The following is a 27,868-nucleotide window of genomic DNA, read 5'->3' on the forward strand; positions in this document are numbered from 1 at the left end:
CGCCAGCATTTCTTTTATTTGAGCTCTTATTTTGAAAAGCCGCCATTTCCGGTCCATGAGCAGTATGTCTTAACCTAGGAAACTACACGGAGCGTACAGGCCTTGTTTACCATCTGAAGCCAGACCGGAGCTCTGCAGAGCTCCAGATCATCATATCTGTGCCGTCAAAGAAACGCTGTTTTGACCAAAATGCCATCTGGGACAAGGAATAGGAGATACAGGCGATTGAAAGAAATGGATTATTATGGCGACGACGATTTAAGATGGGATCCAGTGCTGTGCTAACAACACAGCTAGCTAACTGGCTAACGTGAGTAGCATTATGGCTCGAGCAATTGAACGCGCCATAAAAGCGCAATTGCCGTAGGCCGTCGCCAATGGCGTTAAGCGTCAGTATCAAAATTAGGCTTCAATTGACTTTAATTGTCGGCAATGGCGCTGAAAGTATTAATTTAAGCTGCAAGCAGCGATTTACGGGCCCTCACGCGTGCAAGTTACAGGCAAATATTGACCATCAGATGTGGGAGCAGAGCTAAGTAACTACTGAATGCTAACATGGACATGCCAACATGCTATCAAACATGTTAACATGAAAATGCTAACATGCTAGTATGCATGCTAACATGAAATTGCTATGCTAGCATCATGCTAACATGAAAATGCTAACATGCTAATGCTAACATGCTAGTATGCTAACATGCTAATGCTAGCATGCTAGCATGCTAACATGATAGCATGCTAATGCTAACATGCTAACATGAACTGTTCAAAAGTTAACGCAAAATATAGGTGCTATCATATGTTGACCAATCAGAACAGGGGGCGGGGCTAAGTTACACCAATGAAGGTCAAGGACTCCAAACCAAGTCCAATGACACCACCCCCAACTCTCTACGACAAACCATTGAAAAGTTATTGGACAAAATATGAACTATCAAATATCGACCAATCAGAAGAAGGGGTGGGGCTAAATTACACCAATGAAGGTCAAGGACTCAAAACCAAGTCCAATGACACCACCCCCAACTCTCTATGACAAACCATTGAAAAGTTATTGGACAAAATAGGAACTATCAAATATCGACCAATCATAAGAAGGGGCGGGGCTAAGTTACACCAATAAAGGTCAAGGACTCAAAACCAAGTCCAATGACACCACCCCCAACTCTCTATGACAAACCATTGAGAAGTTATTGGACAAAATAGGAACTATCAAATATTGACAAATCAGAAGAAGGGGCGGGGCTAAGTTACACCAACGAAGGTCAAGGACTCAAAACCAACTCCAATGACACCACCCCCAACTCTCTATGACAAACCATTGAAAAGTTATAGCAGAAAATAGGAACTGTGAGATATCGACCAATCAGCTGCGATCTTCACTTCCTGTTTGGCGTTGAAGTTTGGCGCTTCACCACGGTCACGGCACTTTGACGAACAAGAGTTCGTCAAAGTGCGACACGTGGAAATGGCATAAATTGCGCCAAAACGCCACAATACATTCAAAATGGCCGACTTCCTGTTCGGTTTAGGTCATGGCGCCAAGAGTCGTTTTTGTAAGTTGGGACATGTAGGTGAAACCGTTTTGTGGGGCTTGAGGCACAAAGTTTTGTAGGGGGCGCTATTGAGCCATTAGGCCACACCCCTTTTTGAGACCATTAACATACGTAACTTTACGCCACTTGTGATGTGTGTGCGAAGTTTCGCAACTTTTCGAGTAAGTTATGCGGCTCAAAAACGCATTTTCTTTTAATAATAATAATCATTACGATTACAATAGGGCCTCACACTGTTAGTGTTCGGGCCCTAATAAATATTAATACAAAGAACACTACAGTACAGTACAGAGGAGAGCAGCACAGTACAGCACACGCACGGCGCTAGGATGAGCGGGCCGAAGGCCCGCAAAATTCTAGTACTGTACAGTTGCAAAAGCATATGACGCTGCATGTATGTATTAGGGACAAAAGAAGAATTTTCACAAACGAGCAATTTTCATTGGCTAATACAAACTTCATTTTTTGACTTAAAAGAAATGTACTACGATTATTTGTCCGTATAGGTCCAAAGTTCACGTGTAGACGTTTTTGTGCATTTTGATCAAAGATCCTGGGAGGAGTTACATTTTAACTGTTTTTCATATAATTAAAAATGGCGGGTGATCTAAAGGTCAGAGGTCAAAAGTCAGAACACGAAAGTGGTTCGGCATGAGGAGACACATATGTGTATCAAAGTGTCATTGCTAACGGTCAAACGGTTCATGAGATATTCACGTTCAAAGTTTGCATTTTCAATTGAGTGCTATAGCACCACCATTTGGCCAATCGTCATGGGCTTCGCTTAGTCACCGTTTGGCATGGCCCTCTACCAGATTACCGCGTTTCGCGAAAACCGACTGCACCGTTCAGTCAGTTCAGTCAGAAGAAGGAGAAGAAAAATAAACACAAAAACAATAAGTGACCAAAGTCACTTTGTGAATTCTTGGTCCCTTAATTATATCAATAACTATTAATATTGTTATTAATAATAATAATAAATATAGCTGCAAGCAGCGATAAGACGGAGCCAAGCAATAAGAAATCACACCCGTGTGAACTGAGAGGTGCAGGCTGCTCAACAACACTGCTCGCTTTTCAAAATGTCATTATGCTTTAAGTGGCATGTGACATGTCAAACTAGGGGGTTTTCATGTTTCTGAATCCATTGCACGTAGTTTTGCATGAAAAACACTCCTCCGGCTAAAAACGGCCATAGCCATCATCACAAAAGTGATGAGGTCAGCACATTTGGCCAAATTTAGCCCAAGGCAGTGACATATCTCTGGCTTACAACCTACAGGGGTCAACTCTCGAGCAGCCCAGTCCACACACACGCGCGTCTAGAGCGATTCTAGAGCAACTTGGTCCGGTTTTAGAGCGTTTTTTTATCAATAAATAAATAAAATACAATATAATTATAGGCTATACCGATAAAAAACATTTTTAGAGCGTACTATGATGCAAACGTCGGGTAATATTATTATATTATATATTATAATATATATATATCTAGTCGTCAGTCGAGTTAACACTGCAATTTTCCTATTGTAATGTAATTTAAAAATCACACCCGTGTGAAGTGAAGGGCGCTCTAATCATCGTACATCATCGTCAAGAATGGTGGTCCCTTATTGGCCGATTTGGACACAAATGGACACAAATTCTCCATGCATTATCAATGACATTTAATGTTTGTGTTCAGACAGAATCTACACTATAGCTGTTTATAGGACCCCTCAAAAACATGTAATTAAAAAAATCACACCCATGTGAAGTGAGGGGCGCTCTTGTCTTGATATCACATTCCAGCCAATCGCAATTTGCGTCTTCACTTGTCCGTCTTCACTTTTCTGTCCTAACTTTTTTTTCTCAATATGTAGGCTTACTTTTCTCAGCCAATCAAATCATCTCTGGGGTGATCAGCCAATCAAATCATCGCTATGATTCACACAAAGCTGGGCATAGGAGGGGCTAGCACCGCTCAAAAATATTATAATGCTCTAACCCTACCCCCCTCAATAAATGTCAGTATATAATCAAATTAAAACCTGCTACAGCGATACACTCCTGTGCGTTTCTTTCGTGTGGACAGATATATTTTTGTCTACTCTAGAGCCTACTTGTGTAGCCTAGGCCTTAGATTTACCTCATATGGCAGCCAAGTCTATTGGATTTTAAATGTTTAAGAACACTTATGACATACATCGTTTGCCAGCAAAGTCTATGAACTTGTTTAGAGCAGGGAGCACTTTACAGCAATCCAAATGTTACATGATGTGAGACATGATAGCAAACAATTATGGAATGTTTTAAATGATATTATGGGTCGAAAGTCAACTGTGTGCACGCCTTTTGTTGAATCAAATGGATTTGTTCTCACTAAGCCAGGTGATATTGCAAATCATTTTAATGATTATTATGTCGGTAAAGTATCTAAACTAAGGCAGGCTATGAATAGTTCAGACAACATTAAATCAAATGACTGTATTAAGAATATCATAATGAATGACAAAAGTTTTTATATTTGAATTTCATCAGGTTGAAGTAGGTGAGGTGGAGCGCCTGCTCCGCTCTCTTCCTGATAGTAGTAAGTTAGCAGGCCTAGATAACCTAGACAGTAAATTGCTCAGAATGACTGCTGGTATCATAGCATCTCCTATCTGTCACATTTTTGAGTGGTGCAAACCACTCCAACAACCAGCTTTGTCTGTATCTATGTTTGTGTCTATGTATGTGTGTACCTGTACGTGTGTGTACCTGTACGTGGGACCCAAAATGAGCATGGTTACTATGGTCACTGACATTACGTCAGACCACAGCTGATCAGGCTATATAAGACCTTGCACCACTCGGTTCACACGGGTGTGATTTTTAATAGATGTTTGGATGTGGGCCTATTTCCAAAGATCTGGAAGGAGGCTAAAGTTATTCCTTTATCTAAGAATACCAAAGCTGCTTTTAATGAGGGGAATTCTAGACCTATAAGTATTTTACCCGTTTTGAGAAAAATCATGGAAAAGTTGGTGCATGCACAAGTTCAAGAGTATTTCGTATCAAATAATCTTCTAACAGATTCTCAACATGCCTATAGAGCCGGCCACTCTACCTCTACTGCAATGATACAAATGACCAGACTGATGACTGGCTTAAAGCGATAGATAATTCTATGATGGTGGGCACTGTGTTATTAGATTTTAGTGCTGCATTTGATGTGCTTGACCATTCTTTACTGGTTGAGAAACTTAAATGTTTTTAGCATTAAAATGGATCAAAAGCTATTTGTCCTCTAGATCACAGAAGGTGTATCTAAATGGCAGTCTGTCCAGTAGCAGGGGTCTAGAGTGTGGTGTCCCACAGGGCAGCTGCTTAGGACCTTTATTATTTTCTATATTTACTAGTAACGACCTGTCCTGGACTACTAGTATAACTCCTGTTTTCATAAATTCACAGATTGTTTTTAGTAATACTGTGCATGATCATGACACTAGAGGCTCCAGTAATGGGCAGCTTGTGTTACCTCGCCCAAAATATAATTTTCTAAAGAGATCATTTATTTATAGATCATTGTCACTTAAGAATAACCTGCCTCAAAACCTCTGTTGCATTTACAGTAAATTAACGTTTAAAAAGCATCTAAAATTCCATTTGGTACAGTGAAGGGTTTTTTTATTTTATCTGAACTAATGTAAGTTGAACTGACTTTTTAACAAATGTGTATTTGTAATTGTATGTCTACTGTAATGTTTATTCTTATGTGGACCCCAGGAAGACTAGCTGGTTGCCACCAGCTAATGGGGATCCTTAATAAAAATCAAATCAAATCAAATCAAGTCTATATGAACATAATATGAGCGCTTTAGGAAGCACTTTACAGCCAGCCAAGTCAATGGACTTTAAGGTTTGTTTCGAGCACTTACATGTTTGCCAGCCAAGTTAATGGACTTTAATGTTTGTTCTTACATAAAATGTTTTCCAGCCAAGTCAATTTACATGATGATGTAAGACGTCATGTGGCCGATGTAAATACAGTGGGTGCCCCTTAGCCTGGCTTGGCCATACTAACTGCCCCTCACTTCTATCTACTAAGGGGATATTTACTCGTGACCCATACAAATGGACTCGTGACCAAAACCTGGGCAGTATAGCACTGTGCTTTACTGTATACAACATGAAGTGATATACATGGCCGAGCTGCCACAGTATAGCTTACCTGGAGCTCAGAAAGGAAGGATAAAGTGTCTAATGGCCCCTGGGTCGATCCGGTAATCGCTGCTCCTTTCTGTCCTGTAGAGAGTAGAGCAGTGGTTTTCAACTCTTAAGGTACAATAGCCTCTCAGACCCAAAACTTTGAGTGTTGTCGTTGGATAAGATAAGATTTTGTCCATATTTCCATGCTGTATTGATGTGGTACAGTACCTATGGCAGAGATAACAGGCAGACATTGATCTCTAATTAACAATAATTTAACTCTTCCAGGGTCCATTTGGTTACCAACTCCCCATCATTTGGGGACCACCTGGAACCACTGGTGGAAAATCATGATGGTAGAGTGTAGTAATCCTTGCTGAGCCATGAGGCCCATAAGGCAGGAGCCTAATGCCTATCACCTGTTTCTGTATCCAACCCTTATATTAAAGGAGAATTCCATGCTAGAAAGCTTTTGTACCTTTCTTACCTTTCTTGGTAGTCGTTACGTCCCCACCAAAGAGGTCCAGGTATTTTTTTGTGCAAAAACTCCTTATTGGCTATTTCCCCTACCATAAGCCCTCAATGAATTGCATTGAATTGAATGGGAATTGAATGGGGCTATGGGGTGTTGTGCTAATTTTCTTCTTTCCATCGAAATAAGTAGTAAAGTGTGCCGCTTGGGATATTATTTACATTATGAAGAGAGGATATATGATGGAAATAAGCGAATTAGCACAACACCCCATAGCCCCATTCAATTCCCATTCAATGCAATTCATTTAGGGCTTATGGTAGGGGAAATAGCCAATAAGGAGCTTTTGCACAAAATAACACCTGGACCTCTTTGGTGGGGACGTAACAACTACAAAGAAAGGTAAGAAAGCCTTCTAGTATGGAATTCTCCTTTAATGCTGAGTGCCAAGCAGGGAGGTCCCATTTTTCAGAGTTTTTGGTATGACCTGGCCAGGGATCCAACCCTGACCTCCCGGTCTCAGGGCAAAGTGCAGACACAACTTTTTTCCTGTAAATAAACACCCTACTTGATACAGGATCACACAAAATCACCAAAAGTAGCAGATCTGCACATGCTCGGAACGGAGTGTGTCATATGTCCAACTTTGAACATGAGGTTTCTACCCGATTTTTTTTTGTAAGCAGCATTACAAACATTACAACATACCTTACAGATAGCCAGTCCAAGAAACATAACAGTTAAAATAAAAATAAAAAAGAAGAAAAATAACAGCAAGGAAAAAAATGTTCACATACATCCAGAACTCATCCCATGTCTCTTTCATTTTGCTTTCTGCATCTACCCTGCCCAACATATATTCATATGATGTTATTTTGATAATTTCTTCATTCCATTCTTTAAGCCCAGGTGTTTTGGGGACCTTTCAATGACGCAACAGTATTCTGGCAGCGGTAACAAGTCCAACCTTTATAATAGTGAAATCATTTTTAGATATGCCAGGGACAGCAGTTCTGTCCCCTAATAGACAGAGCCGCAGATCCCTGGGCAACGTCAATCCCACCCATTTCTCAAGGAATTCCAGTACCCTACACCAGAAAGGGTATACTATGCGACAGTCCCAAATCATATGCATATATGTGCCAATTTCTTCTTTGCATTTCCAACATGTGTTATTATCCGCGATTCCCATTTTAAGTAATCTAGTCGGTGTCAAATAATATCTATGAATAATCTTATACTGAATAAATGTTCCTCTTGCTTCTCTAATTCCACTTCATACATTTGCTATAATTCTTCTCCAATGCTCATTTTCAATGTCAACCCCCAAATCATTCTGCCAAATCAATTTGACTGTCACATGTACCTCCCAGCAGTTCTTTTTACATTTTGTAAAAAACAGATGCAGTATGAGCTTCATGTGGTAATTTTAGATATTCAACTAGTGAATTTTCAACAGTATCAAGAGTACTGCCCAGACAGTGTCTCATTTGTAAATATTTCCAGAATGTACCATCATTTCCAAGGTCAAAGTTATAAAAGCTCCATTTTCAAATAGATCACCAATAGTATTAAGCCCTGCTGCTTGCCATTTTTTCCAATATATCTCTTTCTTTCCAATACGTATTTTAGGATTATTCCAGAGTGATGAGTATGGTTGTTTATAATGTAAGATTTTATACTCTTTATGAACCTCCTAACTGACTGTGACAGAACATCAATTGGGCGGAATGGTGAAGCAAAGCTTCTCTCTATGGTTACCCAGTCTAATTCAGAATTTAACCCACTCCAGTGTTTAGACAATTTAGCCATTTCAAAAGATATATTGTATGTCCTCATATCTGGTAGGCCGAGGCCACCTCTATGTTTGGGCATCCACATTTTGCTCAGTTTAATCCTGGGTTTCTTTTTTCCCCAAAGAAAATCCCTAATAATTGTATCATACTCTTTAAAAATCTTGTCTGAGATATTTAGTGGGAGCATCTTTGAGATGTAATTAAACTGGGGTGCAACCACCATTTTGATAACATTCACCTTACCCCATAAGGACAATTTCAGGGCACCCCACTTAGTCAGCAATGGCTCATAATTTAATGTGACAATTTTGTCCAAATCTGAAGTGAGTTTTACCCCTAAATATTTCATTCCAATCGGAACCCACCTGAAACCAAACTGAGACACTGTATTTGAGTAACATTGATGTAGATATCGGCATAGCCTCAGACTTACTCCAATTAATCTTATAGCCAGATAAATCAGAATACATCTGGATAGTATCCATCAAAGGGTACCCGATTATTTATTGATGAAGAGATAATAATCTGAAATATTGTGTCCAGTGTCTGTGGAAATAAGCCTCTTATCTCATGACTATGGATGTCAAATAGTACCTGGTTGTTGTTCCAGCTCCAGTCCATCCATGCTGTCCTCTGTCCATGTCTGTCCCTCTGTCCCGGAGAGGGACACCACAACACACATCAGGACAAAATACATGCTTTATGTCTAGGTATGTATGTATACTATACATTTTAGGAGGCTTTTTATTTATAATGAACAAACAACGGTCACACCACTCTGAAAAGTCCCTCCCCTCTCTATATATGGTTCTGCCTGCCTGCATACATGTGTGTGTCAACTGTATTCTGTTCAGAATTACGTTCTGCACATTTTCTGCAATTAGTAGAATAATACAATAGGCACCATAATAATAATAAATATAGCTGCAAGTAGCGATGAGGTGGGACCAAGCAGGACGGCAATAAGCAATAAGAACAATATGCAGTCAGTTTTGATTGGGGGGGGGGGGGGGTTCTTGAAGACTCATACACTGACTTGGCAGTGCCCAGTGTGGTCCAAAGGCCAAACCGACTTGTCGATCTTGCCGCTTCCTCCCTGGCACAAAATATTTTCAGATGGGGATATGCCAAACATATATGGGGTCCTTTTATGAGAACGTTTTGTGAACTTTGGTGTATTGATGCATGTGTGAGAAGAATCGGTTTCGTGCTGTTGCATCACCCATCCATATACATGCCTCTGCAGCCTACGGCCAAGAATCTCCCTGTGACCATGCACATCAGATGGTTGTACTTTACATGATGTCATTTCACTTTTGAATTGCACAACAGCACTTTACTAAACTGTGCTGGTGGTAACGTTTTAAAATAAAGCAATAAGCCACTAGAGGTGTGAGGTTACTGTTGTATTCTCGTATGAAATAAAGTACACACAGACAAGGCAGCTTCATACCATGTGTTCACTAGATTATTGCAACTCACTATATTCCGGACTCAATAAAAAAACTATCTCCCGTCTTCAAATGGTCCAGAACTCAGCAGCCAGATTACTAACCAATTCCAGAAGGCGTGACCACATTACCCCTGTCCTCGCCTCCCTCCACTGGCTGCCTGTTCATTTTAGGATTGATTTTAAAATTTTAATTACCACTTTTAAGGCACTAAATGGCTTGGCCCCCATCTACATACAAGATTTGCTGGAGCCCCATAGGCCAACACGTAGCCTTAGATCGGCAAGCAAGGCGCTCCTGGTAGTTCCAGCTACCCAGCGTGTCACCATGGGTGACCGGGCTTTCTCGGCCCGTGCACCTAAACTGTGGAATGCCCTACCAGAGGCCCTAAGACAAATCACCCTATTGAGCTCTTTTAAATCACAGCTAAAAACCCACTTGTTCACGATGGCTTTTACTTAAATTATTGATTGTTTTATTTTGTGTTCACCTGTTTGTATTAATATTGCTTATTGTTGTTGTTTTATTCTACTACTGTATTTTAACCTGTATTGGAAAGCACTTTGTAACATTGTTTTAAAAAGTGCTTTATAAATAAAGTTTATTATTATTATTCTTTACTTCCTCTTTCTTATCATTTGACCTCATGACATAATCAATACAATACCATTCACCTTTTCACATTAGGGCCCCCTAGTCTACCTTAGGGCATTGCACTTTCAGACCATACACAGTATATCACATCTTCCCCCTTTTTAAGAGTAGAACGACATCCAGCCTAGCTAGACAAACACCTGTGCATAATGGCAATGTAACAGCATGGCATATCAAATATGGAATAAATGAAAATGAATAGCAAAAATATGAAATGCAAATAGCATACATATGAAATCTGCTTAGTAATCACTGGCAGATTCTTAATGAAACAAATCAATTATTATCTGGTACACAATACACATTCTTTATCAACATGTATTTTTTTTAAAAACAATGACAATGTTAATAGCAAAGCTATAATAGCATGTAAAGTGTACCCTGTTTTCAGTCTCTAAAGGTGGCCTTACACTAGCCGATAAATGGGCATTTTTGACGCTCGGGGGGTGCCCGACTCAATCGCGCACCCCCCGCGCGCGATCGGGATCGGCCCGATCAACATCAAGAATGTTTGATATTTGCTCGGCCCCGCTCCGATTATCCTGTAGTGTGTGGTGCTGTCAGATTTCAAATGCCCGATTATCGGCTAGTGTAAGGCCACCTTATGTTACACAGTCCTTGAGCCAACATGGCTTGTTTCTCACCCTCTGAGGTCTGCCCTGGGCATGATCAGTTAGCTGTGTGTGTGCTCTTACTGTGGGCCCCAGGTACAGGGAGTGAGTGATCAGCTGGTGCAGCGCTGTTAGATGGGACAGGTTGGGTAATGTCAGCTGGAGCAGCGCTGTCAGGGAAAAGTGACAGGTGGATTGCATTCCACTTTCTTCCATCCTCAAGAACCTGCCATGAAAATTGAGGTCATAATAACGCAGTTCACATCGATATGTAATATAGCGCGATAATGTACTTGTTTTAGCTACAGGATTGATATCAATATATTAGCTAAATGTAGCTAAACGGCTATCGTTGCGGGGTTGCCAGTTTCTGCGAGAGAAATAAGCAACCTGGTATATGAAAACAAGCACAAAATAAGCAAAAATAGCCGATCTACAAGCATTTAACAACACAAATCTTGCCCCTGGCATAGATTATTTTCAGATGGGGGTCTGCAGACAAATAATAATAATAACAGGCTAATGAAACAGAGGAATTAAGAGAAGAGCCAAGAGGGCACACTTTGTGCTGGGAGAGTTTGAGAGCAAACTGTCCTGTTGTCTGTTGGTTTAACTGTTTTTTTTGTTTGTTTTTTATTGCATTCATATAGCTCTTTTATTTGTACTCATCTGGGACATTTACATAGACCTAATTTATCTGCCACTGTTATTTTCCCTTTTTTCATACTACAAAATACCAAATAAATACAGTAGCCTATTTAAAAAAGGAGAGATAACAGGCAAACGATCAAGATAACAACATTCTCTAATTGTGTAGACTTATTGTAAATTCATTAATTAAAACAAATATTGGGTTAATTGTTACATAAAATTCTAATGTTTTACTATACTGTACATTTTGCAATTAAAAGCAGGTCTGTCTGATCTACGGTTTCTAGTGTTGCACTGTTGACAGCTAAAACATGGGGGTGGTTAAGGTGGTCATTGTGGGTGGAGTTAAGTACCTATTGTCCCTCCCATTGACACACCAGGTGTTGAAATGTTGTGAACATTCAAAGGGGATTTTCTCAGCTTTGGGTAAAACGGCACAATCATTTAAAAATGGTCATATCTCCTTCAAATATATTCCAATTTCATTGAATGATACATCATATGAAAGTAAAAAACTGAAAAATTACTCTCGACCTATTTGCCAGACCCGGTCACATGTGTGCTCTGTCCAGTCTTTTTCATTATCTTTGTAGGCTTTCCGAATTTCAGTTCTCCTTTCTTCACATGTAGTGGATTCCTGACACGGACCATGTCCCCCTTTTTGAAGGACAACTCCTTGGCCCGACATCTCTCATCAGTGTAGGTCTTGGACTTTTGTTGATTGGCGAGAACGCGTGTGCGCAACACGGCGTCTGCGGGAGGCGGCGTCGGTTCCACCAACACACTGTTTAGCTTTGTGCGCATTTTGCGTCCATGCAGGAGCTCGAACGGTGAAACACCAGTTGTCGCATGTGGCGTTGCTCTGTAGTTCTGTAGAAAATCCAACACGTAGCGTTTCCGTTCCTGATTGGCGCTCTGAATACAGTCCTTAAGCACACGGTTAAAGCGCTCCACGGCCCCGTTTGCTCGCGGATAATAAACAGAAGATCTGCTGTGCGTAATGTCCCTCTCTTTAAGGAACGTGGCGAAAGCAGCAGCAGTGCATTGAGCCCCGTTATCACTAACTAAATCCAGGCAATTGCCATGTTTGCCGAACACAGTAGCCAGGAAATGAATAACAGCATTGGTAGTAATGGTTGGTGTAAAAGCGACTTCAGGCAACTTACTGTAATAGTCAACCAAGGTCAGTGCGTAACGGCATTCCAGTGGCGCTGTTTCGAACGGTCCACAGATATCAATTCCCAGTTTCTGCCACGGCATGTCTGGATACGGAACCGGCTGCAGTGGGGCGACGTGCGTCTTTGTAGTTTTGTCAGTCAGCTGGCATGTGAGGCAGGAAGAGATGGCAGCTTGAACACAGGCATCCATGCCTGGCCACCAGTAGAGATCACGTAGGCGCTGTTTAGTGCATACTATTCCCTGGTGACTTTCATGGGCCAGTGCAACGATGGACTGTCGGAGTGCGACAGGTACAACGAGGCGATACGGGCCTCGGTAAACAAGCTCGTCATGTACTGACAGTTCATCTCTGACGGAGTAGTATGGAGCCAGCTGGGAAGGTAGAGCGTTCTTGGCGCTGGGCCATCCATTTTGTAATTGTGTTTTGAGCGCACACAGCTCTGGGCACGCAACACATGCAGTGGTAAAGTCAGGTGCTGAAATCGCATGTAGATCAGTGGTTATATAGGCGACTAGATCCGATTCAGACTCTGCATCCTCACAGCAGGGCAACGGGAGACGAGACAAGCAATCGGCTGTCACATTCTGTGCTCCTGGACGGTAAGCAATGTCATAGTTGAAACACAGCAAACGAGCCGACCATCTCGCTATGCGCATGCCAGCGCCTCCTAGCCCCTTTGTAGCGAGGAGAGTAGTAAGGGCCTGGTGATCTGTGCGTAAAATGAAACGAGTGCCCCAGAGGAACGTTCTCCATCTCTCTGCAGCCCACACGCACGCCAGAGCCTCTTTTTCCACTATGGAGTATTTTCGCTCTGCAGGACTGAGTGTGAGCGAGGCAAAAGCAACTGTGCGCTCTGTTTGATCAGGGTGGATTTGGGCAAGAACAGCACCCAGCCCGTAGTCGGAGGCATCCGTGGAGACTATGGTAGGGAGAGCTGGGTCAAACATACATAAAGCAGAACTGTTAACAATGAGTCTCTTGACCTGCTCAAACGCTTGTTGAGCAGCATCAGTCCATTCAAAGTCATTTTCACTCCTCAGGCACGCGCGCATTCCCTCCACAAGGGAGTAGTGTGGAACAAACTTTGCGTACCATGACGTCAGTCCGAGGAATGGACGTAGTGTAGTAGCATCTTTTGGAGCAGGTGCTTTGAGAACACATGGCCGTCATCGGGCAGCAGCCCCTCGGCAGTATTGACGTGCCCAAGGAAACGATGACTTTTCTTGTTGTAGTGGCACTTCTTGTTGTAGTAGCACAAGAACGGCTCTCAGATGGCGGTTGTGGGACTCAACATCTTTTCCGTAGATAATCAAGTCATCCAAGTAGGCCTGTACGCCAGGCATGCCTTTCAGAATTGTTGCCATCATTTTTTGAAAAGCAGAAGGAGCCGATGCGAGTCCGTATGGGACCCGGCGGAATCTGAATAAGCCCTCGTGCGTAATGAGCGCTGTCAAGTCGCGGCTATCTTCATGGAGAGGAACTTGGTAGTACGCATTGGTGAGGTCTATTGTGGAGAATACTGTAGACCCCCGAAGTTCAGAAAACAAATCCTCCATGTGCGGAAGCGGATAACAATCTATGACAATGGCCTTGTTAGGCTCACGTAGATCAACGCACATTCGTATGCTGCCTGTTTTCTTCTGTGTCGCCACAATGGGTGAAACCCACGGAGATGCGTCAATCTTTTCAATGACACCGAGTGTCTGCAAGCGTTCCAAGTCTTCTTTGACGGAGTAGGGAAGTCTGCGCAATTTCTGTTGTACGGGAGTCACTTCATCTTTCACTTTTACGCGGTGCACAAAAGCCTTTGCGTGGCCCAGTGTAGGAGGTGCGGTTTCTACCTGACAGACAGGAGCATCAGTCATGTTTTTAGTTATCACCTTGTTCCCGACGAGACGTAGATTGAGTGCCAGAAACAAGTCCATGCCCAGTAAAGGCGTCCCTGCTTTGACAACGTAGATTCTGGCAGGCACAGTAGTGCCATCATGGTGCACAGTAGCTGGCAGACATCCAAGTGACGGTATTTTGGATTTGGAGTAGTTTAACAGCTGAGCTGGCGGTGCACCGAGAGGGGTACAGTAAAAGTGGTCAGTGTACAGTTGACGTGGTATTATGGAGGCAGATGAGCCAGTGTCCACCACTAGGTCGACGTTGTACGGAACAGACTCTTTTGTGCTTATTGTGACTCGGCATATGATTCTGTTCTTTCTCGCTGACTCATCCTGTAGATAAAGGACTGTAAGCTCTGGGAGCTCACTCTCAACCTCCTGAACGGTCTCCTTTCTGGAGGAGCGGCAAACTTGTGCGTAATGCCCTTTTTTGTTGCACTGTTTGCATGTCACCTTCGCCGCAGGGCATCCTGGGGAGTTGGCGAGGTGATCACCGGATCCACACCGGTAGCAGGAGGAACCGGAGCGACTTGGCTTGTGTCCCTTATATTCTGATTTCCCCTCACGTCCTTTCTGTGCACGGAACGGTTTTGATTTCACCGCCTGTACTTGCAGTGGTGAGCTGGCATGGAGAGACTGAGCATGCGCCATGGCAGATTCAACTTGGCATGAAAGTGTAATCGCCTTTTCCAGTGTAAGATCAGTTCGCATTAACAGTCTTTCCCTAACTCTTGGGCACGATGCTTTCTCAATCAGTTGATCTCTCAGCATTTCGTTGGCTCTGTCACCAAAATCACATGTTGCAAGTAATTCCCGTAGTGCAGATACATAATCTGAAATGGACTCGTGTGGCAGCTCTGTCGGAACTTGTGACGTTCAACTACCACGTTTACTGTCGGCGTAAAATGCTTCTTTAGTGCATCTACAGCCGCAGCATAAGTATCACCTGTTTCAGGAATACCGTAGAAAATCCTCTGGCCTTCTGCGCCCAGGCAAAGAAGTAGAGTAGCACGCTTTCGTTTGTCCGGCCAGGCGTCCCCTTCCGCATGAATGACAAGCATGTAATTGTCGAAAATCTTCATCCACATTTCAAATGGAAAGGAAGGTTGACCCGGGCAGGGCAGGAATAGTGCAGGCAGTTGGATAGTAGAAGATACGGCCATCCTCGTCGCCAAATATGTTGTATTCTCGTATGAAATAAAGTACACACAGACAAGGCAGCTTCATACCATGTGTTCACTTCTTTACTTTCTCTTTCTTATCATTTGACCTCATGACATCATCAATACAATACCATTCACCTTTTTGCATTAGGGCCCCCTAGTCTACCTTAGGGCATTGCACTTTCAGACCATACACAGTATATCACAGTTACCTTGTATTTTATGTTGGCTGAGAGGCGTGGTGAGACACGACGCGCAGCGGAGTGTCTCCAACCACACAGGCTGAGTAGAAAGAAATGGTGCTATTTTATCATGATCATTAGTGAGGACCAATTGTATGAAGATAGGTTGAAAAGTGGTCAAGTGGTCCTTTAAACATGCATAGCCTATTGTTGCTGTCAGGCAGAACCCTCAACATCTCCATATTTTTATTTAGTGAATTAATGCACTACTTCATCATACAGGACAGGAGTGTTGCACCCAATGCCTGCAATGCCATTCCATCTATCTAGTAGGCAGGAACTGGGGGTGGCAATGAAGGACCGGGAAGTCTGGCGTAGCATTGTGGAATCCATGATCTCGATGATGATGATGATGATCTAAATGCACCAAGTCTCTGTACGTCTGTCTGTCTGTGTGTCATCCACATAACTCGAGAACCGTTCGCCCCACCGACTTCAAATTCGACACACCACCGCAGGGGGTGCAGTGGCCGGTGTCGAGTCGGTCGGACCAACGGTTGTCGAAAACCGCCCCAAAAAGGCCTCTGCCCGGGCTCTGCCCAGGGTCTATATACGTATGGAGCTGGCCTGTTCTGACATCATTCTGACGTCTGCATATACTCCATATTTGGGCATGCCTGACAAAGAACTCCATACTGTATAAGTAAGTAAGTAGCCTTGTCGAGCCATGAGGCCCATAGGTCAGGAGCCTATCTCCTGTTTCTGTAGCGTGAGGCAGCTTGATGTACAAGTACACCCCCTGGACATGACGCTAGTATGTCGCAGGGACTTACCCCCAATCCAACCCTTGATGCTGAGTGTCAAGCAGGGAGGCACTGGGTCCCATTTTTAGAGTCTTTGGTATGACCTGGCCGGGGATCGAACCCCGACCTCCCAGTCTCAGGGCGGACACTCTAACCACAAGGCCACTGAGCTGGCATAAAAGGGACACAGACATAATATCCGGGTGGTGCATGCATTTCCAACTTGCATCGTTCCAAGTAGGCGAGTGCCCAACGGGCACCGCTCTATTTAATAATAATGACTTATGAGGTTTCCATTTGAAAGCGACAATATGTATTCAGAATGTAAAGTAGGCAAATGTATAAAAAGCCATGCCATTGATTGGTTCACTATAGTTGCTGTGTCTCCCATGTGGTATGGGATACTCAAATAGCTGAACATGTGGGCCACATTATGAAAATGGCAAGGGGCCAGGGGCCAGTTGATAAAATGACAACATTAATGTTACTTTTTATTTGCCTTATTTCCACATGACGTATGAAAAGACAAGTGCAATGTGCATTATTTTATGGCTTGCCCATTTTATCTCGTTTGAATAATTATGTGCAATTAGTACATTCAACACAAACAACTGTTTCCATAAAACAAACTAACATAGGCTACTTCTGTATAAGTAGAATCATGAATAGGCCTATTTAATGTATGCAAAAGGAGGAGAAGAGAGAGAGCGAGGACATGTGTTTGTGGCTCAAACTTTGTCTAATATTGTTTTAGAGCAGTACGTGGTTCTCAAACATGTTCATGCCAAGAGCAAAGGACCCCCAATATTTTTTTCAATCTACAAAAAATAATCCCAAAATCACTTATAAACAGATTTGGCAACACTGGCCAGAAAGGACCAGTGTTCAGTGTTGCTTCTTTTTGGCTTATTTTGTATAGACCTGGTTGCTTGTTTCTGCCATAGAGTTATACTGGCAACACTTCTGGCTTCTAGCTTTGTGGATATCAACCTTACGCCAGGGCTCCACCGGACGCGTTGCGTCTCCGTCGCGTGCGTCAAAAAACGCACCGGTTCAATTGTAATGCACGCGTCGCGTCTCCGTCAACGCAACGCAACGCGGGCAGTGGAGCCACCCTTCATTGATTAAAAAGGGAACATTCCCTGACGGTGACGGAGACGCGACACTGACGCGACGCTGACGCGCCCGGTGGAGCCCGGCCGTTAGGCTATATGTAGCCATGATTCACATGACGCTCGTCTGTCATGAGACAGTCATGTTTCAGGGCTAGTATATGCAAATCTGTGATAGTCCTTTTTTATCATCTCTCTGTATGTCTCCTCCTGTATTTAAATGTCCCTCCTCCACCTTTCACTATACTTCATTCGATTCATTAGCCTACCTAATAATAATGATGTATTATAGGTAATTTATTAATCGTTTAATGTTTCCTCCTTTATTCCCGTCCAGCTTTTTTTAAATTCAGTTTTATGACGCTTTCATAATTTTCCAATTTGTATCATGGAATCCCTTCATTTTCCTTTCACTGGCCCTTGGGTCATCTCTCTCTCTCTCTCTCTCTCTCTCTCTCTCTCTCGCTCTCGCTCTCTTCTTCCTCCATTGTGCCATTGATCAATTGAATGCATGTCTATTTGTTTGCTCATTTGTTTATGAATTCTTACTGCCTTTTTGTCCTTTTCTCAATAACTCAATCTCTCACTTCTCACCCCATCTCTCTCTAGACACACTCTGTATCTGTCTGTCTGTCGGTCTGTCGGTCTGTCGGTCTGTCTGTCTGTCTGTATCTATCCATCTCTCAGCTCTCATGCTCTTCTCAAAATTATTTGATTCAGTATTAAGCCTAAAAAAGTGTTTAGGTCAAATTTGACGTGTGTGTGTGTGTGTGTGTGTGTGTGTGTCAGTGTGTGGTGTACTCTCCATGCGTCAGTATTTAATGGGATACTACTGCTGCTGCTAGCCTGCCACTCCAAAGCTGTCTTCACTGACCCAGGTTAGTGTGTGTGTGTGTGTGCGTGCGTGCGTGCTACAGGTATATGCAATTGCTTGTGCATATCGTTGGAAATTGCCGATCTACAAGCTTGTACTGTAGATTAGCTATTTCCACAATTTTTGTAAATGTGTGTGTGTGTGTGTGTGTGTGTGTGTGTGTGTGTGTGTGTGTGTGTGTGTGTGTGTGTGTGTGTGTGTGTGTGTGTGTGTGTGTGTGTGTGTGTGTGTGTGTGTGTGTGTGTGTGTGTGTGTGTGTGTGTGTGTGTGTGTGTGTGTGTGTGTGTGTGTGTGTGTGTGTGTGTGTGTGTGTGTGTGTACACACACAGGTATGGTGCCTCTTCCAGAGACGGCCATGGACTTCTCAGACCTGCGGTCGCAGTCTTCCAGGATGAACGAACGGGTGAGTCTGTGCTTCGACAGACACTCAGTCAGCCGCCATGAGCTGCAAATCATGTATTTATACGACCGAATGGCTGGTGTGACTAGTTAGATATTCTTGTCTGTATTTATGGCTGTGTGCATGACTGTATGTATCCATGGAATAATGATTTATGTTTTTTTGTGGCTTTCGCCTTTATTTTATATATTTTATGGAGGGACAGACAGTATGCTGACAGGAAATGGGGAGAGAGATGGGGGGAAGACATGCAGTAAAGGCCGCACACTGCCAGACTGGATTACCAGCCAAGGTGCCTGGACCACTGAGCCATGGCCCAGGCCTAATGACTGTATTTATGAAATAATCGCTATTTATGACCCAAGCCCAGGTTGAGCTGTTGGGGTTTTAAAGTGATGTTATTATTTGTGGTGCTGCTGTGCATATAGGCTGAGGGAGAGTGTCAGTGATGAAGCTCTTGTGAAATACAATTTCAAGAGGAAGGAAACCAAATTTCTTCCACAGTTTCCAGGGGAAGGAAACAGAACTCATTTTCTAAAACAGCCATTTCCGCTGCCACTGTTTTACCCGCCAGCACATCTTTCCAGCAGGCCAATATGACAGGTTGACATTGCATTGACATGCATTGAAGGAAACATGAGCTCAGTTCGGGGCTCTCCCCAGTTTGGCAGAGGGAGAGTAGCGCCCAGGATTACAGCTTAGGCAATCGGCACTGGGTGAAAAATGGGCTACAAAATCGTGGGATAAAAATGGAATAATCTTATTCTTGAAGCATGCTTTTAAATGTAAAATCAACAAATCAACATTGTTTTTGTTTTATAATTGACTAAATAAATTAGTTTGATTAATCACTTAAAGCAATTTATAAGCTCCCCAATGTCGCTGTTTCTGTTCTGGACAACTATACTCATCCGACAGTATTCCCTTTTTCTTATAGGCTACTTTTTGTTTTTGTAAACCACTTTTAAATTGACTAGTTAGACATCAGTGGTGTTCTTCCTAGGCCTGTAACAATTATTGTATAATCGTTTAATCAATTATTTTGCATAATCACCATAATCGTAAATATTGGTCATACATTTAAAAAAACTAAAAACGGCAGAAATGGCTGATCTACAAGGCTTCACTATGTGACACATTGTAAGCTTGTAGATCATTCATTCAACATTCATTATGTTCCAATGGCAAAAACACAATGAAATCATCAATCGCAATTATTTATTTTGTATGACAATCTTCAACTTAAATGCTGTAATGGTGACAGCCCTAGTTCTTCCCTTTTAGGGCTGTGAAGGCTGGACGGTGTGCAGTCGCTGTGAGACCTACAGACCACCCAGAGCCCACCACTGCAGGGTGTGTCAGAGATGCATACGACGCATGGACCACCACTGTCCCTGGTACGACCACTGATCATCACCCTGTTGCCCATTACATTTATTTCTCCAACTCTGTTGTTCTCCTCCACATGGACTCCTCCACATCCCTATCCCGGGCCTGTCATAATAGGCAATACTGTTACTGTACTGTACTGTACTGTACTGTACTGTACTGTACTGTACTGTACTGTACTGTACAAGCCCACCTCCCTGGCCTGTGTGTGTCTGTGCCTGTGTGTTAGGCTGTGCAACAGTGACACTTGGTGGTGAACAAACGCTATTTCCGTGCTCGGACACAGGGACCCAGGGACACAGCCACACACATAGCTGTCTATAGGAGTGGTTGCACCACTCAAAAATAGTTGTAGTTGCATATGTGTGCACATACAGTACGTACGTATGCATGCGCACCTGTGTATATGTGTGTGTGGGGGGTTATTTGTATGTGCAAGAGCATGATGTGTGTGTGTGTGTGTGTGTGTGTGTGTGTGTGTCGCTTCCAGGATCAACAACTGTGTAGGAGAGTAGAACCAGAAGTATTTCATCCAGTTTCTCTTCTATACGGGTGAGTTCACATTCATAGCCTGCTGATTACTACTACTTCAAGAAGTCATGTTTGATTATGAATCCTCCTAGTAGTGCAGACAGTTAAAGACATAAACACAAAGAGGAACTCTGTCTTAAGTGAACACAAACCTGTGTTCATTTTTTTTTCATTGAACAAGGCAACCAGCATGACCGACGTATGTTGACCTCTCAGGTCTTCATCAGGGATTCGTATGCATATGTCATTACCTCAGTAACCAATAGGTCGACAATGTCCAAATGCTCAAATCCATTCCGATCACTTGCAAATAGCGTGCAGTCCGAGCAAAGCCCTATAGCCCAGTCCACACCAATGATTCGCAGTGCAAGGAGTTTCAACTCTCAAATCGGTGCAAAACTACAACGAGGCAATTCAGAGCGCTGCAATTTCTCTCCGCAACATATTGCAATGGTTTCTTTGCATCGCAATTCATTGGTGTAGACTGGGCTAAAGACGTCTCAACTGATAGCTCCTGTATCGCTCTCTCTCTCTCTGACTGTCTGTCTCTCTGCCCCTCTGTCTCTCTCTAGGCATGGCCAGCCTGTACTCCATGATACTGGTGGTGTCTGCGTGGGTGTGGAGGATACGAAACGAGAGAGAGGGAGACGCAGAGAAAGAAGGAGAAGAGACGCCCAGCAAGCACCTGATAGTGTGAGTAGGACGAAGACAGACTGAGGCCACCTTTACACGGCAGCGGCCTCTAGAGAAAACGGCGAAATAAAATATCAGATGTGCCTTCCATTTAGACAGCAACAGTATTATGTTGCGTCTCCGTGTAAAGGCAGAATGAAAAGTGAGAACACAATGGGACTTTTTTTCTACAGACCGTTGCCGTGTAAAGGTGGCCTGTAATGCTGAAACATCTGACGTGGAAAACGGATCCACTGATACTGATACACTAAACCAGGGGTTCTCAACGTTTTTGGCCGGGGACCCCCGGAAATGCTTTGGCAATGTCTCGGGACCCCCGCCCCGCCCCCTCCCGACCCCCAATATAAATTGACTGCTACAATAACCTTAACCCATTTTGGGCGGGAACCCCTTTTGGTGTTTTAAGCATTGTTATAATTTAGCTATTGAAAAATAGCAGATCTACAAGCTCATAGCACGCCACCGAGTGGCGCGCTACGAGCTTGTAGGTCTGCTATTTTTGAAAAATCATGAAAATAAAATTTAAAAAAAAACTTTTTTTTTTTTTGAAAATAATTTGGGGACCCCCTAAAATAATTTGGCGACCCCCCGAGGGGTCGCGACCCACGGGTTGAGAACCCCTGCACTAAACCACCGTTACACTGAAACAGTGAAGTGTTGAATCACTGAGACATTGAATCCTACAAAGAGTTTAGCCATTATGAACCCGAGTGACCCTATATTCTTGGATGAAAATAGCAGATCTGAACACTCACAACAAGTCACTCACAATGAGATGCGTTGTGAGCGTGTAGATCGGATATTTCCGGAAAAGGAATATGACGTAGAGGAGAACAGGGGGAAAAGAGCAGGCCAAGTATAGAGCCCTGGGGGTCCCCATTGCCTAATCAACAAAGTATAGTTTAAGTGGTTAAGAAGTGCTGCAGTCAATGCAGTGTTGATTTTCACAGCACATTTTGATTTAGTTTTAGTTGTAGTATTTTGAGTCAAATTGATTTTAGTTTGTCATATTTCAGTCATCTGTCTAGTTTTAGTCTCTTTTAATCTCTTCTCCACTAGTCGCTCTTTAACATTTTAGTCTAATTTTTATTTGATGAAATTGTCATCATAGCTTAGTTTTTATTAAATTTTTCTTTACTTTTTCTCAGTGGAAAAACGAAAATCTTTTGTCATAGTTTTAGGCGACGAAATCAACACTGAGTGATGAGCTGAAATCTGTGTTTAGGATATGTTGTTTGATTTAAAAAAGTTGAATTGTATTTGTTGCATAAACAGCGCAGAAGTGATTTACCTCACTCTCTCCTCTCTCAGTGCTCACTACATCATACTGCTGGTGGAGTCCGTTCTGTTTGGAGTGTTTGTCATGGTCATTTTCTACGACCAGGTACACACACACACGCACACACACACACGCACGCACGCACGCACGCACGCACATGCAGATGAATAGGCTAGTAACCATGTTAACCACTGGTGACAGTTAGTACCTCACAGTAACCACTAGGTGTCACAAGGGAATTACACGGCAGAATTCTGGCATGCCTTATCCATTGACAAAGACTCACTTTATTATTTATTCTGTTGACCATGCGTGCTATGCTTTGCGTGATTGTCAAGCAATTGGACCTGTCTCACCGTTACTAGGTCTAAAACTACAATTCCCTTGATGTTGAGTATGGCTTTTAGGACTGTTTGTGCATTTAGGACTGTTTGCATTAGGACTGTTTGCATTAGGACTGTTTGCATTAGGACTGTTTGCATTTAGGACTGTTTGCATTAGGACTGTTTGCATTTAGGACTGTTTGCATTAGGACTGTTTGCATTAGGACTGTTTGCATCAGGACTGTTTGCATTTAGGACTGTTTGCTTTAGGACTGTTTGCATTAGGACTGTTTGCATTTAGGACTGTTTGCATTTAGGACTGTTTGTGCATTTAGGACTGTTTGCATGTAGGACTGTTTGTGCATTTAGGACTGTTTGCAGTAGGACTGTTTGCATTTAGGACTGTTTGCATTTAGGACTGTTTGCATTAGGACTGTTTGCATTTAGGACTGTTTGCATTAGGACTGTTTGCATTTAGGACTGTTTGCATTTAGGACTGTTTGCATTAGGACTGTTTGCATTTAGGACTGTTTGATTAGGGCTGTTTGCATTAGGACTGTTTGCATTAGGACTGTTTGCATTTAGGACTGTTTGCATTAGGACTGTTTGCATTTAGGACTGTTTGCTGTTTGATTTTTGTTCTGGCTTTGTTCAGCTCCAGTACCTCATCCAATCTGTTTTTGAGGGGCGCTTTGTGTGTGCGTGTGTACCCCATAGCTATTATTTCATTTTTTTCTGAGCACCCTATAGCTATGATTTGATTGGCTGAGCAATGTACGTATTGAGGATAAAAAGTGAGGACAGACAAGTGAGTACGCCAATTGTGATTGGCCGGAATGTGATGATGTATGATGACAAGAGCGTCCCTCACTTCACACGGGGGTGATCTTTGAGCCAATATGGGTGACCCGAATCCCTCAGGGCTCTTTCCGTTTTCTTTCATTGTTGTGAAAGATAGATTTAGCTGAAAATGGATTAGCCTGGAAACCAGACGACAAGACAGACGACAAGCTCACACCGCGTTGTGAGCTTGTCGATCTGCTACTTTCAGCAAAGCTCTACTTTGTCATCTCCCGGCTTACAGTTGTAAACAGAACAAAAAGGTTTTAGTTAGAAATAATTTGAACCTATAACTATACTTAACCTTAACCCTAACCTCAGTAAAACTACAGTATACCTAAGCTTAACCCTAAGCGCAGTAAAACTACAGTATACCTAAGCTTAAACCTAACCTCAGTAAAACTAAGCCTGCCCATTGTAAGGCTCCTGGGCCATAGAATGACCTCTGGTCCAGACTCAAATTGTCTGTCAGTCGAGTGACTGCTTTGTATTGTCCCGTCCATCCATGTTTGTATATATTTTTTGTATCGTGTGACATAACAGCCTCTTGGGTTCATTATTGTAAAAAAAAAAGAAAAAAAAAGACATGCATCTCAATGTTTTTACTGGTTAAATTAACGTTATAATGCATTGGTTCTAAACATTTTGATATATCTTTGGTCAATAGCACTAGCCTGGCTAATAAGCCAGACCGAATCAGCCGTTGGCAAAAAAAAAATTGCCTGCCGGCGGATTACGGTCTGGAGAGGCTCAATTGTACGCCCATTTCCTACACCAGAGAACTGGTGTGGCCAATCGGGACACGGTATGCAATATGGGCAGGCTTTGGTACACTGACGTTCAATGCTGGAGACCTTTGACTGACAGTAGCTCTGACCAATTGCGTCAAAGAGAAAATGTTTGAACCCGCCCCCCGGGAAACAAGATCCATACACAGCATCTCCAGACTCAAATACCACACGACAGTGTGATTTGAGTCTGGCTTATTAGCCAGGCTACAATAGCACAGCCCTAATAAGTAATCCAACACACTGACTATAATTGGTTATTGGTTCTCTCTCTCCCTCTCTCTCTCTCTCTCTCTCTCTCTCTCTCTCTAGCTGGTGTCTATAATAACAGATGAGACTCCCATTGAGCAGATGAAGCACCGGTTGATGATGAAGGACCGAGGATCTTCCTCTCCACCCTCCTCTTCCTCCCCGCAGCCCCCCCACCACGTCCCCCTGCACAAACGCAAGCCCAAGATCGCCCTGCTGAGAGAGGTGTTCGGACGAGGTGTGTGTGTGTGTGTGCGTGTGCGTGTGCGTGTGCGTGCGTGCGTAGATTATTTTCTTGATGATAATTCTATTCATTAGCTCTTTAATTAATCAAATAATCCAAAACGTAAAAGAAAAATGCATATAATGGAATCGATGAAATACTTGTTATTTTACATTTCCTCGCACAATGGTGTAGTGCTAAAATAGACAATTTGTTTATGCCAAAAATAGGGATTGATTATTTAGGGATTGATTATTAATTGATTATTTCATTAAATTGTTGATTATCAATAATTTTTACCTTAAATTGATTAGTTCTATGAACTATAGCGGTTGTGCATTTTTCTGATGAAAAAGGCTAAGCTTTTTACCGTGTCTGTCTGTCTGTCTCTCTCTCTGTCGCTCAGGTTCAGTGTTCTGTTGGCTCCTCCCCCTCCACTCCAGCCCGCCGACTGTGGGCGGGATCACTTACTCAGCCCTCCCGGACTACGATGTCTAACTTTTCACCTGAGACATAACGTGTGTGTGTGTGTGTGTGTGTGTGTGTGTGTGTGTGTGTGTGTGTGTGTGTGTGTGTGTGTGTGTGTGTGTGTGTGTGTGTGTGTGTGTGTGTGTGTGTGTGTGTGTGTGTGTGTGTGTGTGTGTGTGTGTGTGTGTGTGTGTGTGTGTGTGTGTGTGTGTGTGTGTGTGTGTGTGTGACAAAACACAAAGACGCTAGTTACGTATTTGTGCAGGTGAGATTAAAAGACCCACAAACATCCAAATAGTTCACATGAAAACAAACAGAATATGAGATTGTACAAAACTAACACTTCTCATCTGAAGTACTCGAACATCACCAAGAAGTTGAAGGGCGTGGCCTAGGATGAATTTGTACTTCGGGAACATCCCTATTAGATTTTTTTCCCGTTGTACTTAAATTGATCAATTGAGCCCCTGATCTAATTACAGACAGTATATGCCGGGTAAAACATATAGGCCTATGTTATATACACACACACACACACACAGACAGACCTCTGTATCGTTCCAATTTCAGTTGCCCTCTGGTGGCGGGCGGGTGGTGTTACAGCGTGACACACAGACACAGACACACAGACAGACAGTTTTGGCCAGCTTATATAGTTAGTGCTCACTTCATTCGCAAAAAAGACCCACACTTCCTCAATTCAATTCTTCATTCTTCTATTCTTTGCCAGGTGCAAAGCAGCCTGGCTTACAATACATTTGCACACACCATACTGACGACCGTAAAGATCGACGACTCTAAACACGACCTATAAGTCATGATTGGCTGAACGGACTAAAAACCTCTGAACGCCACAACGTGGCAACAGCAGCTAATGCCGCAATGTTATGAGCTAACTGGAGCTACAGGAAAGCCATAACAAAACACAGTGAGTGAACCAACAAAAGAACATGGGCAACGCTACAATTAAGAGCTTGTTGCACCTTGCAGTCACGAGTAATTTTCTTGTTTTAATAAACTTTTTTGCATTTTATCCCTCGATATTTCCCTTTTGTTATGGTCTGGGGGCTGTGCCATAACCCTTTTGCATGCAGAGATCATAACAGACATCGCCTTCTGCTTTGAAAACTCAACCCTATTCCTGATAGCATCCATATAAAGAATGGTCCACCCAAAGTCTTGGCATTGGATGTAGTGATTTAAGAAAATGTAAATGCATGTACAATGTAGATGTCACCAGACATAGAGGTAGGCAAATATGTCATATTACGACCCAGGTCGCAGTTAACTATGAAATTGTGCATTTCCCCTCAGTCAGTCAGTCAGTCAGTCACGACCCATATATGGTCATGCCTCGTGACATCACGTGATGTCATCAATATTAAGCGCTCACCCTGCAGTCTGCTGTCACCCAGGCGGATGCGTGCACGTAACCTCGCAACCTTTTTCTTTATCCTTGATGACTATTTCTATGTATTTGATGTATTACCATGTGTTCTTGCTTAAATCGCTAAATCGTAAATTGCTCTGTATTACAATTACAATTACAATTACAATTTAGGCATTTAGCAGACGCTCTTAATCCAGAGCGACTTACATTAGGCAAGAACAAAAGTATGGGAATACATCACATATATAAAATGCATTTATCAAGAAACATGCGTAAGCTAAGAATGTAACTAGAACATATCTATATAATGACACTATACATATTAAATATACATATATACTATACTATGCTATACATATGTACTATGATGTGCTATGACTACATACAATGCAATTATTGTGCTGTCTACATGACATGCTATAAGTCTGTTTCAAATGCTATCTAAGTCTAAAAAGTGCTATCTAAGGGGGTAGGATAAGTGCTGATGGAGTCTGAAAAGGTGGGTCTTCAGACTACGGCGGAAGATTGGGAGTGATGCTGCAGTTCTGATTGCAACGGGGAGTGCATTCCACAGTTTTGGGGCCAGAAGGGAGAAGAGTTTATGACGTGTGGAGCGTTGTCCCGGTGTTTTTAGTGAGGGTACTTCCAGCTTTCCTGCGTTGGCTGATCTGAGTGCGCGGGAGGGTTTGTAGGGTTCAATCATGCTTGCAAGATATGGGGGAGCCATACCT

At 42.8% G+C, this 27,868-nt stretch overlaps 2 protein-coding genes across 2 annotated transcripts in view; both read left to right on the forward strand.

Moving 5' to 3' along the window:
• LOC306914365 (uncharacterized protein) overlaps positions 1 to 20,374 on the forward strand; it is a gene marked incomplete at its 3' end in the record, with an annotated part of 36,317 nt that extends 15,943 nt beyond the window's left edge. Inside the window, exons 3-6 of the mRNA XM_079491360.1 lie at positions 8,605 to 8,704; positions 18,480 to 18,568; positions 18,894 to 18,967; positions 20,249 to 20,374. Of these exons, the coding sequence (XP_079347486.1) occupies positions 8,605 to 8,704; positions 18,480 to 18,568; positions 18,894 to 18,967; positions 20,249 to 20,374 (389 nt within the window). The remainder of the gene's footprint in view (positions 1 to 8,604; positions 8,705 to 18,479; positions 18,569 to 18,893; positions 18,968 to 20,248) is intronic.
• Positions 20,375 to 20,871: 497 nt separating this feature from the next.
• Positions 20,872 to 26,862, forward strand: LOC306914207 (uncharacterized protein). Its single transcript, XM_079491188.1, has 5 exons — positions 20,872 to 20,905; positions 21,457 to 21,577; positions 22,889 to 22,961; positions 25,120 to 25,294; positions 25,686 to 26,862. Exons 2-5 carry the CDS (start codon positions 21,459 to 21,461, stop codon positions 25,775 to 25,777), a joined length of 459 nt encoding a protein of 152 aa, XP_079347314.1. The 5' UTR covers positions 20,872 to 20,905; positions 21,457 to 21,458; the 3' UTR covers positions 25,778 to 26,862.
• The last annotated feature ends 1,006 nt before the right edge of the window (positions 26,863 to 27,868 follow it).

Source organism: Electrona antarctica (assembly GCF_951216825.1).
Source record: "Electrona antarctica genome assembly, chromosome: 21".
NCBI classification, from domain to species: Eukaryota; Metazoa; Chordata; class Actinopteri; order Myctophiformes; family Myctophidae; genus Electrona; species Electrona antarctica.

Bases quoted from the DNA above. Each gene is read 5' to 3' on its own strand.
- LOC306914207 (XM_079491188.1), top strand. From the start codon at position 21,459: ATGGCCAGCCTGTACTCCATGATACTGGTGGTGTCTGCGTGGGTGTGG. The intron at 21,578-22,888 runs GTGAGTAGGACG...CTCCTCTCTCAG, and splicing joins CCCAGCAAGCACCTGATAGT to TGCTCACTACATCATACTGC. The intron at 22,962-25,119 runs GTACACACACAC...CTCTCTCTCTAG, and splicing joins TGGTCATTTTCTACGACCAG to CTGGTGTCTATAATAACAGA.